Source organism: Jatropha curcas, chromosome 6 (genome assembly GCF_041381405.1).
Source record: "Jatropha curcas cultivar XTBG-Jc1 chromosome 6, XTBG_Jcur_1.0, whole genome shotgun sequence".
In the NCBI taxonomy this organism is placed as follows: domain Eukaryota; kingdom Viridiplantae; phylum Streptophyta; class Magnoliopsida; order Malpighiales; family Euphorbiaceae; genus Jatropha; species Jatropha curcas.
In genome coordinates this window covers 5,728,046-5,742,837 of record NC_143156.1, presented here as the reverse complement: position 1 = coordinate 5,742,837, position 14,792 = coordinate 5,728,046, and the positions used below count along the sequence as shown (strand labels likewise).

General features: G+C 27.9%; 2 protein-coding genes across 3 annotated transcripts; one reads left to right on the top strand and one right to left on the bottom strand.

Moving 5' to 3' along the window:
- Positions 1 to 69: 69 nt before the first annotated feature.
- LOC105634515 (squalene monooxygenase SE1) lies at positions 70 to 4,218 on the bottom strand. 2 transcript variants are annotated; one of them, XM_020679430.3, is made up of 10 exons: positions 3,870 to 4,218; positions 3,105 to 3,149; positions 2,793 to 2,995; positions 2,574 to 2,685; positions 2,283 to 2,457; positions 2,002 to 2,170; positions 1,619 to 1,837; positions 1,006 to 1,281; positions 526 to 804; positions 70 to 388 (listed from the first exon to the last, which is right to left on the bottom strand). In XM_020679430.3, the coding sequence occupies exons 1-10, from the start codon at positions 3,946 to 3,948 to the stop codon at positions 284 to 286; spliced, it is 1,662 nt and encodes a 553-aa protein (XP_020535089.1). In that variant the 5' UTR covers positions 3,949 to 4,218; the 3' UTR covers positions 70 to 283. The 2 variants fall into 2 exon arrangements, with proteins under 2 accessions (XP_020535089.1, XP_089579442.1); XM_089723316.1 differs by having other exon boundaries at positions 2,793 to 3,149; positions 3,870 to 4,213.
- A 6,308-nt stretch (positions 4,219 to 10,526) lies between these two features.
- Positions 10,527 to 11,384, top strand: LOC149495395 (agamous-like MADS-box protein AGL62). Its single transcript, XM_089723158.1, has 2 exons — positions 10,527 to 10,841; positions 11,040 to 11,384. The coding sequence occupies exons 1-2, from the start codon at positions 10,527 to 10,529 to the stop codon at positions 11,382 to 11,384; spliced, it is 660 nt and encodes a 219-aa protein (XP_089579284.1).
- The last annotated feature ends 3,408 nt before the right edge of the window (positions 11,385 to 14,792 follow it).

Sequence of the window (14,792 nt, the reverse complement as noted above, 5' to 3'; positions counted from 1 at the left end):
TACTAATTTAACAATTCAAAGACACTTAATTTACAAGGTACCAATGAGGAGAATAAGAGAACAAAGCAATGGATTAACAGTTCGTCTCATTTGAAAAAATTGATTAATTCAAAAATACATTGTAAAACAAATATTTGTTTCTAATCAAAGAATAAGTTCCTAGAAAATTTCTGTACAGTGTATAAGATACTGAAAGTCTTTTACTTGAGTCTGTAGATTAGATCTCCACTTCTTTTCTGATGGAGAACGGCATAAATAATACTACTGAAATTGCAAAAATGAGTCAATAAGTGGGAGGAGCTCTATAATATGCTGTCACAGTCAGAGGAAAGAACATTTGTCTAACGCCTTCTGCCTTCATTATGGGAAAAATGATACCTGATGCAGCCTGGAAGAACGAAACACTGTTATACGTACAGTCCAAACAGCAAATATATACTTTGAAAGAGAGAAACCAACAACAAAAATTTTTGATTACCAAAGCAATATAAAAGTCGCAAGTGATATTTTGTATAAGATACATACCTGTATCAGCCTAGCACCAGTCCATAAGCTTTTAGGTGAAGGAAATGGAAGCATTAAACGACTAAGACCATAGATAGCCACCGCGAAAAAGTGTAGGACCAAACTTAATGGGCGAGGATTTAGTCCGGAGAGTAAAGCTATTGGTCCATTTGAAAAGACACCTCCAAGACTCAAATAGTCAAAACATGCTTGGCGCATTTCATTCCTTGCTATATCAGTTGATACTGAGAAAACCTTGTAAAGGGCACCAGCTAATGTATTTATGGTAGATGCCATTGGCTGCTCAAATACAGAAAGCAACATATGATTAGCTACTACTTCTCTTTATGTTTGATATATGCAAATCAGAACTCATGTTGAGTAAATAAGCAAATAAGTATAGAGTTGGTATTTTGTTAGCATATAGAGATTCGAAAACCAAAAGCGTTTGGATGCCCAGAGTTGCAAACTTTTCATACATTACAGATTAATGTTGCTTACCTTTCTGAGGGTATAAAAGGATTCGAGGTATTTACAGAGGGCAAATGCATCGTTCAGATCATGTAGAGGCCTAAGAAGGTTGCGTAATAGAACTATATCAGAGAGCGCCACAGTCATTCCTCCTCCTGTTAAAGGATGGCGCATGTTGAATGCATCCCCTAACAATAATGCACCTGGAGTTGGATAAGGAGAAGCTGGCATGCTTCTGTTTGGCATTGTTTTTATATTTCCCTTCTCAATTGCAAGTATGAAAGCAGCATGTAACTGAGAGGGTATCTGAAACATGCAAGTAAATTAGAAGATTAAGGCATAAAGCATTGCAACTAATGTCTTGAGATTAACTTTTAGTACCTCATTAACAACATGAAAGTAGCTTTACAATAGTGTAATCCTAGTAGTTTAATTCGGTTAAAATCCTTTTTACATGTTAAAGAATGTGAACAAAAATTGCAAACCTTCTCTCCCTGGATTTTATCTCTGTTTCCTTCATATCTTTTTATTTTGATTCCCAATTTATCAAATGTTTTATTTGATCTTATTAAAGTACTCCTGCTTTACCTAAAAGCAAACAAATGACAGAAAAATCGAATTTAGAGGTTTGCAAACTAAATACCTGTTGAGCCACAGCTTTTTTCAAATATTGGGCCATTTCACCATTGGAAATTGCAGGTACTCTTTGGCCAGGCACGTCAACTAAACAGCGAACCTCAGTGCTACTAATACGATAGAACAAAATAGGTGAAGGATCAGCTAGAACTACATGTCCATGATTTTCAAATGGAAGATTGCAGTTCTCGAGGACCAAAGCAACAAAACAAGAGGGGATATCAACCTGCAGAAGTACATGTAACATTTATTAATCTCAATTGGAAAGTGAGATTTAACTCTATTATCTATACAAAATGAAACCACACAATGCAGAAGTTGAATTTATGCATTAAGATGAAACAAATTTTGTAAAACAGTTTGTTTAAATTAAACAAATAGATTCTTCACCTTAGAGTTGCACAGAGATCGTCGTAAATTTGAAAAACAACCATCACATACTATTGTAAGGGGAGCACTTGCTGTCAATTCTTGACCGGTTTTGGTCTTGTATAGGACTCCTTTAACAATTCCCTTTTCTTTCAAAAGAGAAGTTACCGTTCCTTGTTCTAACTTCACACTATATAAAAGATAAAAAAAAAATTAAAAAAAAAAAAAAAAGAGGATTTTGACTGCTATATCATTTTCTTGGACTAGCAAACATAATATAGATAAGGTGAAAAAAAGATTACCTGGGAAGAGTTGCAGCTTTCTCGCGCATTCTTTGTATAAAACACCCATTGTGAAAACTTCTTCCAGCTATATTTGTTTCAAAACTTGGTAGAGGATAGGATAGCTTAGTGCTTTTTCCATCCTTGTAAATAGCATACCCAAATACTTTTTGAGCATCAATTTGTTCCACACAATCTGCATCCAGAAATATATACTGCCATGTCAGAAAGATAAGTAAGTGCCAATAACTAATTGAATGAAAGCAAAACTATTGGTTCTTTAATATTGATATATATGCTCTTTTCTCATACCCTCAAGACCCAACTCGATCAGCTTCAGATAGCCCCCAGGCTGCAAGAGTTCACCAACAATTCTATCAGGCTCAGTCAAATCTCTTTCAATTACATGAACTTGTCTTCCATCCTGCAGCAAGTAGGAAAACCAAAGGTTACAGATCAAACTCAAACAAATGACTAGTAGAATTTATTTGTGCTATCAAACATGGAGGAAAAAACAAAAAGAACTTGTACTTTGCCAAGGGTGTGAGCAAGAGCTGAACCAGCAACACCAGCACCAACAATAATTATGTCAGCGGTTGCAACTTTTTCAGAATGGCACATATCTTTTACAAGGCTGTTCACATTTTCATTTTTGAAATTCTTTCCTGAGGAACTGCTCTTCTTCTTTCCTCTTAAACTATACCATACGATTGCCAAAAGAGAAGCTATAGTTCCTGCAAATACAAGCCTATAATCCATCCCCAAAGATCAAAAGAAAATGTGGTAAAAGGAAATGGTACAAAACTTTTCTCCGTGTTTCTTTTTGTCTCAGTAAATTGAAACCTCTCTTTGTTGCATTTGTGATAGACCATAAGAACCTTTTATAACCTGCATAGGCGGGCAGATGATATTGCTGGTCAAAGAACAACAATGAAACAGTACTTCATTCATCTAAGAGTGAATTAGTCAAACAGAATTGGATAATGTAGGGTTAAAAATAATTTCAAGGGTTTTGAAAACCATGGGAGCAAAGTAGAAAAGACAAACAAAACAGTTGCATCACCATGATAATTTATCATAACAATAAGAACAAAGATGCAAATGACAGATCGAATAAAAACAAATCACAGAATAACTTCAGTAACAGAGAATAGGCTATTTCACATGCATTTTGGGACAAGCAGATGGTCAAGTCACCAATACGTAGCAGCTGCTGATCAATACCCATTTTATTAGTCATGGTTCTGCTAAGGCTTGTTGGATAAATGAATTTAAATTAGGATTTGGTTTAGTTGTACTGAATTAAAATTTCATAAAATTGAATGTATACAAGCAAAATTACTTTCAGTTATACCAATTACAAAACTATGAAATTCTAAATGAATTCCACAAAAATGGCCTGAAAAGCTGCATGAAGAATCAAGCTTTCCAAACTGTAATAAACATAAATGAAAACTAAAAAGAAAGAGGAATCAGATTTTTAATAAACTGGTGTCTTTCAAAATAGAACCTTCAAGTAAGATGTATTGGTAACTCTAGTTTTATGACTAGAAAACTAAAACTAAAAATAAAAATAAAAAACAAAAGAAATAGAATCATAGAAATTACCATAATTGGAAGTACGGAGAATGTTTTCAAGGTGGTGGCTTTGCCGTTGGCGGTGGTTGCTAGTTGATAATGTTTCCATGGCGATGTCAGTAGCGGTGTGGTTACGCACAGAAGCTTTTTCCGGAATAGTTTACAACAAGCGAGAGCCGCGTCCAGTTAACAGTTATATCGTCTAACCAACCAACATCAAGAAAATCGCCATTTGGAGAGGACCTTGTTGCTAAGTTTGTGTCCAATCCAATGACAGGTCGTTGGTGATTGACAGATTACGAAACGGCAAGTAGTTCGATGAAAGAATTATAGTAATGGTAACCTAATGGTTTCAATAAAGTTGAGTAAGAATTTGTAACTTTTCAATCATTAAACTTTCATTTTTCTTTTAATATGATGTCAGTCATTAGAATGATAGTATTAAAAAATTTTTTTTTTTGAAAAATTATATTTTCTTATAATACACTGCTTTACAACCTCTCATTATTAATTTATTTAACAAATAATGTTATGTCCATGAAAAAAGTTTAAAAAAAAAAAGAAAAAAAAATCTACTTTATTTATGATAAATACTTGCATGCAATGAGTATGGAATGAATTACACTTGCATTCAATAAAAAAAATTTTATTCTAACTGCAACGTATATTGGAATGTATTTCCCTAGCTAATTCATATTACAAGAAGACATAGCTTGTTTGAAATATTGAAGGAAATTAAAATTTTTTTTTTGAAACAATTCAAAAAAATTGTGGGTTTTATAAATAAAATTAAAAAAAAAAGAAATTTAAATGAAATAACCGGTGACCGCTGCGAAAACCACTGTTATGCCAACAGCTGAGACTCCAAAAACAGTAGCACCGCTTGCAGCTGCGGTTGGTGATTCAGCAGAAGGGCTTTGCTCAGTTGATGATGCACCGCCGGATGGTCCTTCAGCATCACCTGGTGCACTTGCAGCATCATCGGCGGGTGCGGAGGCAGCAGGGGTTTTTGCAGCATCGGTTTTGGTGGCAGCAGTGCCTTCAGCAGCGGGAGCAGCCGAAACAACACCAACAATGGCGACCAAAAAGAGGGCAACAATAACAATCTTGCTTGCCATTTTATTGAAAGAAAGATTTTTTTTTTTTTTTTTTTTTTTTTTTTGAGTTTTTCGGTTGAGAGAATTTTTTTATTACTATTGAATGATTAGAACTCTTAACACTTGATGAGATAGAGAGATTGGAATGGTCTATATAGTAGTTTGCTTTAAAAACAACTGGACGGTAGCTCGCGCTCTACGCAAATGTGTGATATTTATATTTTTATTGTTTAAATTATAAAATAAGCATGTGATAAGAAAATTTGAATACAATAATACAATTAATAACAGCCATCATTCTTAAAACAAACATAATAACGATAAAAGAAACTACTTTAATAACTAATAATCAACACTGCATATTTGGATATATATATATATATATATACTTGAAGAATTTATTCAAATTCCATAACTTGAAAACCAAATTTTAAAGATTTTAAACAATACCAAAGCACAGTAATATAATACAGCATATGCATAATAAAAAAAAATAAATGTATGGTTTGAATTATTTGGGAAAAAAAATTAAATTTGAGAATTGATGTGAAGTAAAAAATGTGATAGATAAAAAAAGCGAGGGATGAAAACAATGAAATAGGAGAAATAGAAAAGTTTTATATACTTGAGCAAGACATAAATAAATAAATATAATAAAAAAAAGGATCTACAAAAATTATGAGTAGAGAAATATAAATTAGAATATTTAATAGGTCATCAGAAGAAGAAGGATTTTTAATTTTAATTTGATGAAAGCATATTTTTTCACTTTTGAATTTTAATTTTAGTGATATATATCTTAAAAGGCATTTTATTTTATTTAATATGGGAAACACATAAAAGCATTTTTTGTGCTTAAAACCTATCAAAAACAATTTGATAAAAAACCCATAAATTAGAGAGGTAATGTTTGATGATGGAAACTAGAAATTTATGCTTTTTTTTAGCATTTTAATTTTAAAGCTCCTTAAAATTTTAGATTTTAATTAAATTTTAATTTGCATATAAATCTAAAACAAAATAGATAAAATTTTTCAAATTGATGCATAAATTGTCATCGATTTAACTAAATAAATTTTAGAAATAGTAAAAATTTAATTGTTGGTTAGAAAATGAAAGATAAAAAGGTGGAAAGGAATAAGGTAAAATATTTGATACATAAATCATTATTAATTAATTCTATTAAAAAATCTAATAATATTTGAGTAATTTTATAAATTGAATAAGGTGAGAGGAATAATAATTAGACAATATTATTTATATTTTATAATGTTGGTGGAGATGTCATATAAGCACGCGTGAGAATAGCCATGATTTTCTTTTATATATATATAAATAAAATGATATAATAACGTCATCTGCAATTTTATTAATTAATTGTAGGATTGTTCTCTCTATTTTCCAACTCGACCACAAGCTATGCAACTTCATTTTCATGTCATCTTTACCTCAATGAATGGAGATTTCAACCAATTAGGTATGATTTGGTTAATCTTCTATCTCTCCTAACAGATATAGAGAGTGAGATATCTCGAGTTCGAATACTTTTCATTATTAAATTACAATCAATTTGGTAAATATTATTCAAAAGGGAGAGCTGCCCCATATAGTATAACCCACAATATTATGCCGGTTCTTTGAGTCTCCCACATATAAAAAATAAAAATAAAAATTCCATTACGAAAAGAATAAGGTGCCACTAAAGCTAATGAACTAAAAAATTGTACAAAAAAAAATAAGTAGGCTGATAAAACTAATTATTTTAAATTAATTCAAACAAGGATAAATGTAAATTGCTAATTTCTTTTGATTAATTTGTCAATTTTAGAAAGTCTATGCACATCATTATTTGAGAGAATCACCCTAATATTAAGTTAACTAAAAAAAATGAGAGTATCGATGTCTTTTAATCGGACAAAAAAAAAGATAAATGAAATTGTTTGCAAGCTTAATAAATGATTTAACTCACAAGCCTATTTAAGAGTATAATAAATGAGCCAATCCGTGAGCCTTATCGAGCCAAATTTCCTTAAATTCAAACTTGATTTGTTTAGATACCGAACTCAAATCAAATCGAAATTTTACTGAATCAAATCGGAAACAGTGGGCAAATAGCTTGATTTTTTCGGTCTTATTAATCATAACCATACATTTGTTCCATGATATGCATAGAGACATACATATCTACATTTTATGTAGGGTCCACTGATATGTGAAATCAATCTAAACAAAAATACATAAGATAAATGAGGGCATTTGTATCCTTTGATCAGAGAAAAATGGATAAAACATAAAATAGCAATAAATTTTCAAAATGGCTATTAATATTGACTTTATGAATGAATCATCTATACACCGCGTGTATGTAAGTAATTTCCATATTGTGTCGCACATATATAATTTAGAATTTCTTATATCTATATCTATCTATCTATATAAATATATAAAAATACAACCGAACCTCATAGATTCAAAATGTTAAGATGTTGAAAGGGCATGAAAATTTATTTTGTAAGGAAAGTGTTTTTAAAAATTTCATTATCAATATAATTCCATTACATTATATTTTATTAATATAATTCCATTAAAATATTAATTACTTAAATTATTAATGTAATTCTATTACATCAATTGTTTTATTAAATAAAGGAGTTACAAACTACAATAATGAAGTTAACTAATTGAATTAAATATTTTGCATTATAATTAAATTTTTTAATAATAATTAAATATTTTATACCTCTTAATTATAAAAAATTTATAACATTAATAACCATTAAAACTAAATATATAAGAATTCGAAACGACTAAATAAATAATTATATCAGTTCAATTACAATAATTTATTGTGTTAATAAATATTTAAGATCAGTATTTAAGAATTTCAAAAACTATATTAATTATCAACAGTTACAAATAATAGTTACAAACAAAACAACAAGAAAATTAAAAGTTTAAATAATTTAATACAAACATATTTAAATGTCAAAAATACCAAATAACTAAAACAAAATGCTACTCCAAATCACAACTCTATATAAGATATTTCCTCCGTCCGATTTTGTTTGCTTATTATTTCTTTTTTGAATGTCCCAAAATGTTTGCAAAATTTTTAAATTTAGATATGTAAACAATTATTTTTTTTCATAATAACATTTATAATTGTTTATTAAATGAAAATTTTTATTAATATCTTAATGAATTAAGGGTAAAAAATAGCAAAATAATTTTATTGACTAAATTGTTAATATGCGTATTTTTTTCAAATCATGCAAACAAAATGGGACGGAAAGAATATTATTTAATTTTTATACACTAAACAAACAAATACTTAAAATAAATTTAATTTAATTATTATTAGTACATGGCAATTGTATCTTTTTACAATCATTTAATTGCAATAATTTCTTATCTTAATACAATTTTTAGTTTATTACATGAAAATTCCAAAAACTATATAGATTACATTAAATTTCAACATACAATACACATTCTCTAAAAAAAAAAAAAACAATAACATACAACATAAATAGTTACAATTACAAAACATTTTCAACAAAAATGATAAGAAAAACAAAAGTTTAAAATACTAAATATGAACTGCACTTTATTTAAATGTTTTATATTTCATAATACATGTCTTTTAAATATAAAATCATACACACACCAAGGCATAACCTAGTAATAAGTGCATGTATGACCTGATAGTAGATCAATGTTTGAATCTTCCTCCCACAATACTAAAAAAAAGAAAAAAGAAAAATCTAAAATCATGCACATTTGACAAATTAAGAAAACCAAAAGTTTAAAATAATAAATATGAACCGCATTCTATTTAAATGTCTATATTTCGTAAAACATGTTTTTTAAATGTAAAATCATGTACATATTTGAAAATTAAAAATATTAAAAACATAGTTTCTCATTATTTAATCTAAATACATAAGGAAATAATTTAAATTAAAGCAACATAAATATAAATCATAACAATTTTCAAAAAAATTACTTATTCAAGTCTATATGAAAAATTGTACAATTGCGCATTGAGGATACATGATTAAGTGCATTTATCCATAATAGAGCAAGAAATAGAAACACAGAGAAATTTTTTTAATAATGGAAAACATATAATAATATTATTAATGCATGTAGGTGTGATAACAACATTCAACTTAAAATTTCCTGCAATAAATTATTTTGTAACGTTTATTGTTTACATATTATCAATGAATTTTTAATTAAGGACCTGTTTGGTTCAGCGGTTCATACTAATTGATAGCTGATGGTGGTTGTTGATAGCTAGTAGCTGATGATTCATAGCGCTTAGCTGATTATTGTTCGTGTTTGATAAAATTTTAGTAGCGGTTGCTGTTAAAATATAAAATGACTATTATAAACATATTATTTTTAAATATTATGATGTGTAACGTATATATATCTTTTCAATTTAAGGTGAGTATATTATTTTTTATTTTAATGTATTACATAAATAAAAGTTAATTAAAATTTTAAAATAATATTTTAAAAAATTTTAAATAAAATTATCATAAAAATATTAATTTGGAATAATTTTATTGATCAGACTGTTAGGTACGAAACAACTATCAGTTGTATGAATCAACTAAACCAAACCCACCCTAAGTTATAATTAACTTAGAAATTTAAAATAAATAAAACAAGTTAAATGATTTTTAAATAATTTTAAAAATTTATAAATTCTAAACACTATATCATTCAATACTTAAATTTTATCTCTTAATTTTTAACAATTAATTTTTAATTTCACCAAACACCGCTTTAATCATAATAGTTTTTTCTAGGAAATTTCACCCAAATTGCGTGGAAATTTGATTAAAAGAAAGGCTTAATCATAAAAAAGCATGACTTTTGTATTTTTTTTCAAATTCAACTAATACATTTAATTTTGTCAATCAATACCCTTGTATTTATTTTTTATAATCAATTGTGACGGATGCGAGTGAGGCAGTTCCGGAAGCGAAGAAACGTACTTGGTGGGCCTTGGGTTACTAACAGTGCAAGTTGCTTGTTAAAGGTCCATCAAGAGTCCGTTAATTGTAAAACTGTATTAAATTTTTTTAATCATATGGTAAGATGGGAATTAGATTGTCTCAAGAAAACAATCATTCAATATAGAGATTCTAAAAATAAGGATAAACAATCAAAGAATGGGTACATGGATGTTCTAGAACCAATTAACTGCCAACAAAGACTCCAGAGGAATGCTATAATTGACAAGGAAAAAAGAAGTCTGAGATAGTAACCGAGAAAAATAAGTATCAATCAAATTTGCTAAAAGTGTCAAAATTCCTTTTTTGAAGAAAACGTGATACATGAATCAAGAAACTGTGTAATCAATAAGTTTGGTTTTCTAACTCTAAATTTTTATATGATGTGAATATACCATATATGTTCATCAAAAAAACAGATTCTAAAACCAACAAATCTAGTATCCAAATTAATCTAGCAACTGGCTATAATAATTTTTCCATGATAAACTTTCCCCTGAAGCAACAAATGTCATCCTTTTTATCTATCTTTGTTGATTATTTTCTTCTTCACTCATGTAGCTATGTCGACAAAGAGGGGTCGTCAGAAGGTGGAGATGGTGAAAATGCCTAATGAAAGCAATCTCCAAGTAACCTTCTCGAAACGCCGGTCTGGCCTTTTCAAGAAGGCTAGTGAGCTTTGTACTCTTTGCGGCGTTGAAATTTCAATCATCGTTTTTTCGCCTGGTAAGAAGGTTTTTTCCTTCGGTCATCCAAGCGTTGAAACTGTGATTGAACGTTTCATCGCCCGAAACCCTCCCCAATCGTCACCCACTCTGCAACTCATTCAGGCACACCGCAATGCTAGTGTGCGTGAACTCAACGTACAGCTTACTCAGGTAACATTTCGTACATAATAATTTGTGTTCAAAAATTTCTTGAATCAGATGATTTTTTATGCTCCATCCCAATTTGAGTTGGATCGATTTGTATATTTAGTCTCCAGCATTAGCATCCTAGCCACTCGATCGCAACTCGGAGAAGCTATAGTTAGAATCTTATAACAATTGATATAATCTTGGAAGAATTAATCTCAGGTACTCAACCAATTGGACTTCGAAAAGAAGAAAGGAGAAGAACTTAGCCAGAATCGGAATGATAACAAGAAAGAGTATTGGTGGGAGGGTCCAATTGAGGAACTTGACTTCACTCAGCTGAAGCAATTGAAAATGTCGTTAGAAGAACTGAAGAAGAATGTGGCAAAGCAAGCAGATAAGGTTCTAGTTCAAAATTCACATGCTCAACAGTTTTTTGCTTCATCAACTTCTGGTGCAGGAATTGCTCCTTTCGAGTCCAAAAATGGTTTGTTCAATCCAGATATGATGCATAATAATAATAATAATAATGGATATAACCATGCATATGGACGTGGTTTTTATTAATTAAGCTTATATGATGCTTAATTGGAGGCGTTGAAATAAAGTCTGTAATTAGACACAAAACACAGGTTAATTATGTTCATATTATATATATATATATATATATATATATATATATATATAAGTGTTTTTTCTTTTAGTTTCCTATTAACTATAATTAATTAATTTAAATAAATAGTTAGCACGATGAAGCTATGATAAATGATTATTATCATAAGGCGAGCATATTAACTTTACACTTACACGTTTATTGCATGCATGTTTTTCTTAGGTAGTATCATGTAATATTACAAGGTTTGATAATACGATATAGCAAACTTATAAGTTTGGTTGTGTTACATAGGATTTAAGGAATTTCATATGATTGTTTATTTGTTGAATTAAATTATATTAATATAATTGATTAATTATAATGTTAGAGGATTAATGTTTAATGTTTAAGTGACAATTCATAGAGCTTTTAATGATACGATTAAATTATTTAATTTATGAATTTTAATATTACGAGCTTTAATTTTTATATTAATTCTGAAATAAATTATTTAAAAATAAATTAAATTTATGATAGTTTATTTACTAAATCAAATTGTGTTAAATATAATTAATTAAAATTATAATGTTAAAGAATTAATAATAAGTTAAGTGATAATTTATATAGCACTTAATAATATGAATAAATTATCTAAATTTATAATTATTAATGTGAATGTGTACTTTTTATATTAATCTTAAAAATATATAGAATTAATGAAGTTTACTGATGATGTTTCATTTTACTTTTTCTTTTCCTTTTTTTTTTTTCCATCTTTATAAATTTCATCATTTCTAGTTACACACTCTTCAAAATCCGTCTATTTATTAATTCACAATCTCACTTCAAAATCATAGTTTTATTTTTTACTATTTATCTATTTTGTTCATATCTTTTATTATTATCATATTAAGATTTTAATGGATATATATATAAATTTTTTATTAACTGTACGTAGCGCGGACCTATTGGCTGTTGCTACTTAACTTACAAGATAAAGAGAACAAAACAAATTAATAAACATGAAACGTTCCCTAGTCAAGTGGGTCAACGAAAATTTGTAAGAATCGGGAATTCGACAAAAGAATTTAAATTTTCAAGAAATGTTAAAGTTTTTGTTATGTAATTAATAAAATATGTAGATATTATCATATTACCTTGCTTAAGTGGTATGGGGGATGGACTCGGGCTTAAAGCTGTTTAGTAAAATTAGTTATTTTAGCCATTAGTTATCATATTATTTCTTAGCTTTTTTTTTTTTAGCGTTTCATCAAATGTTAAACAGAATAATATTTTATAATATGCTCTCTCAAACTCTATACATTAATATAAAAGGTACACTACCGAATACTTTTAAACAATAGAAATAATGTATTGACCGACTTAAAATACCCAAACTATATAAAAAATTGTTGTTGAATAAGGCCTTTTATTCTAGATTTTACATCATTTCCTATCATTTCTATATATAATTGACTAAATGCATAAATATGTCGCTTAATTTTACAACTCTAACTATTGGTAATTTGATGATGATTGTCCATCTGGTTATAAATTTTGCTAATATTATATATTTTTTCATATTTTCAATAATAACTTTAACAGTTTTTATCTTTCATGCATAATTTTCAATTATTCTATAAGTATTAATTAATTTAATTTTATGAATAAAATTATTTTGCAAATTAAAGTGTTCAATATATATAATTTTATAAATTAAAATTGAAGGCGTGCCACTAATTAAAGTTTAGCTGTCAATTTATACATTTGGCTATGTATAATTTGTAATTTCTACTCTCAATGGTTTACTTGAATTAATTCACACTTGTTACCTTTCATGGGTAAAAAAAAAAAAAAAAAAAAAAACAAGAAAATTCAAAAAGCTAATTACCATTTTCAAATAGGTGTTAAGTCAATTACATGCAACCTGAAGTTAGCAATATTAGTTACTTAAATTGTTAGGATATTAGATAGAATCTATTAATTTCATAAGCCTATGAATGAGAAAGATTCATAAATTAATTATTAGGGTTAAATATTCTATTCGATTAAAAACCAAATCGAATTGAATTTATTTAATTTGGTTTAATTTGTAACACGTTGTTTGGTATAAATGAACTCAAAGTATGAAAATTTATTTATAAATGAATTCTAGATAAAATTCATTTGTAAATGAATTTTTCATATTTAGAATAAATTGAAAATTGAAAATTCATTTGCTTTTATTTTTAATAGCATAGTATAATAACTTAAGAAGGTTAGGAAGATGGAGATTTTTGTCATAAAATTTTGGATTATTAAATTTATGAAATTTATTTGAAAATTTCATATTTTTTAATAGAATTTGATTTAATTATATTCAAATCCATGTAATTGAATTCATAAAATTTAATTCTTCAATTTTTTTTTTCATATCAAACATAAAAATTTAAATTTATAAATGAATTCCATATAATTTTATGGAATTCATTTATTCTAAACAAGAGCGTAATTAGTAAAAATTGAAATTTCTTTTTTGGTTCAAAATTTTTAGTAGTAAAAATTAAACCTTTTCTTCTTTGATTCAATTCGATATATATCCCAAAAATAATTAAAATCAAATTGAACTGAACTTATTCGGTCTAGTTTAGTCTTGCACGCCATTTAATTCAATTTGATTTTTATCAAAAATTTAATTCTATTCATTAGAGCTGAATCGATTGTTCAATTCGGTTCAAATCAATAAAAAATTGAAAATTAAACTTATTTTTTATCGATTATTCAATTTCTTTTGAGGAATATTAGAAATAATATTGCCAAGGAAAATTATTAATTAAGTTATAACTAAAATGCCCATGTTCTTATTAAAAGAAAAAAAAACCAATGCTTAGAAAAAAAATGCCCGAGAGAAAATAATTCAAAATTTTCAATTGAATACCGTTACAATTTTTTTTTTTTTTTTTGGTCCATGGCATGTAACGTCCTTTCACGTACACAAATTTTCTGAATACACATTTGATAAACCTGATCAAGTGAAAGTTTGGTGATTCAAAATCAAATTAAAAGTTTGCTTTGGATCATTTGTGCAAAAAATGCCAAACTCCGATCACCGACAAGTTTGCAAAGAGGTACAAGTACCTCACTTGCTTCCTATCTTTTACGACTAGGTCTAGCTGTTCTTTTTAGTTTTGGTGTTTTGCAAGTAATTAGTGTTTTTGCCTGTCAATCATAATCCTCAGTTCTGCAACTAATTATGGGTTAATTATTGATTCCAAATTAAGCATTTAATTTATTTTTCAGTCCTTTTCTTAAGCTTAAGTTTTCAGAATTATTAGAATGGATGATGAAGCTGACGCAGCATTAACATTTATTTTCAGTTTATACAAATGCATATGGTGTTT

Excerpts from the sequence above, each read along its gene's own strand:
- LOC149495395 (XM_089723158.1), top strand. The coding sequence starts at position 10,527 with ATGTCGACAAAGAGGGGTCGTCAGAAGGTGGAGATGGTGAAAATGCCT. Across the intron at positions 10,842-11,039 it reads TCAACGTACAGCTTACTCAG|GTACTCAACCAATTGGACTT; the intron begins GTAACATTTCGT and ends AATTAATCTCAG.
- LOC105634515 (XM_020679430.3), bottom strand. The coding sequence starts at position 3,948 with ATGGAAACATTATCAACTAGCAACCACCGCCAACGGCAAAGCCACCAC. Across the intron at positions 2,686-2,792 it reads TTGCTCACACCCTTGGCAAA|GATGGAAGACAAGTTCATGT; the intron begins GTACAAGTTCTT and ends TACTTGCTGCAG. Across the intron at positions 2,171-2,282 it reads AAAGCTGCAACTCTTCCCAG|TGTGAAGTTAGAACAAGGAA; the intron begins GTAATCTTTTTT and ends TCTTTTATATAG.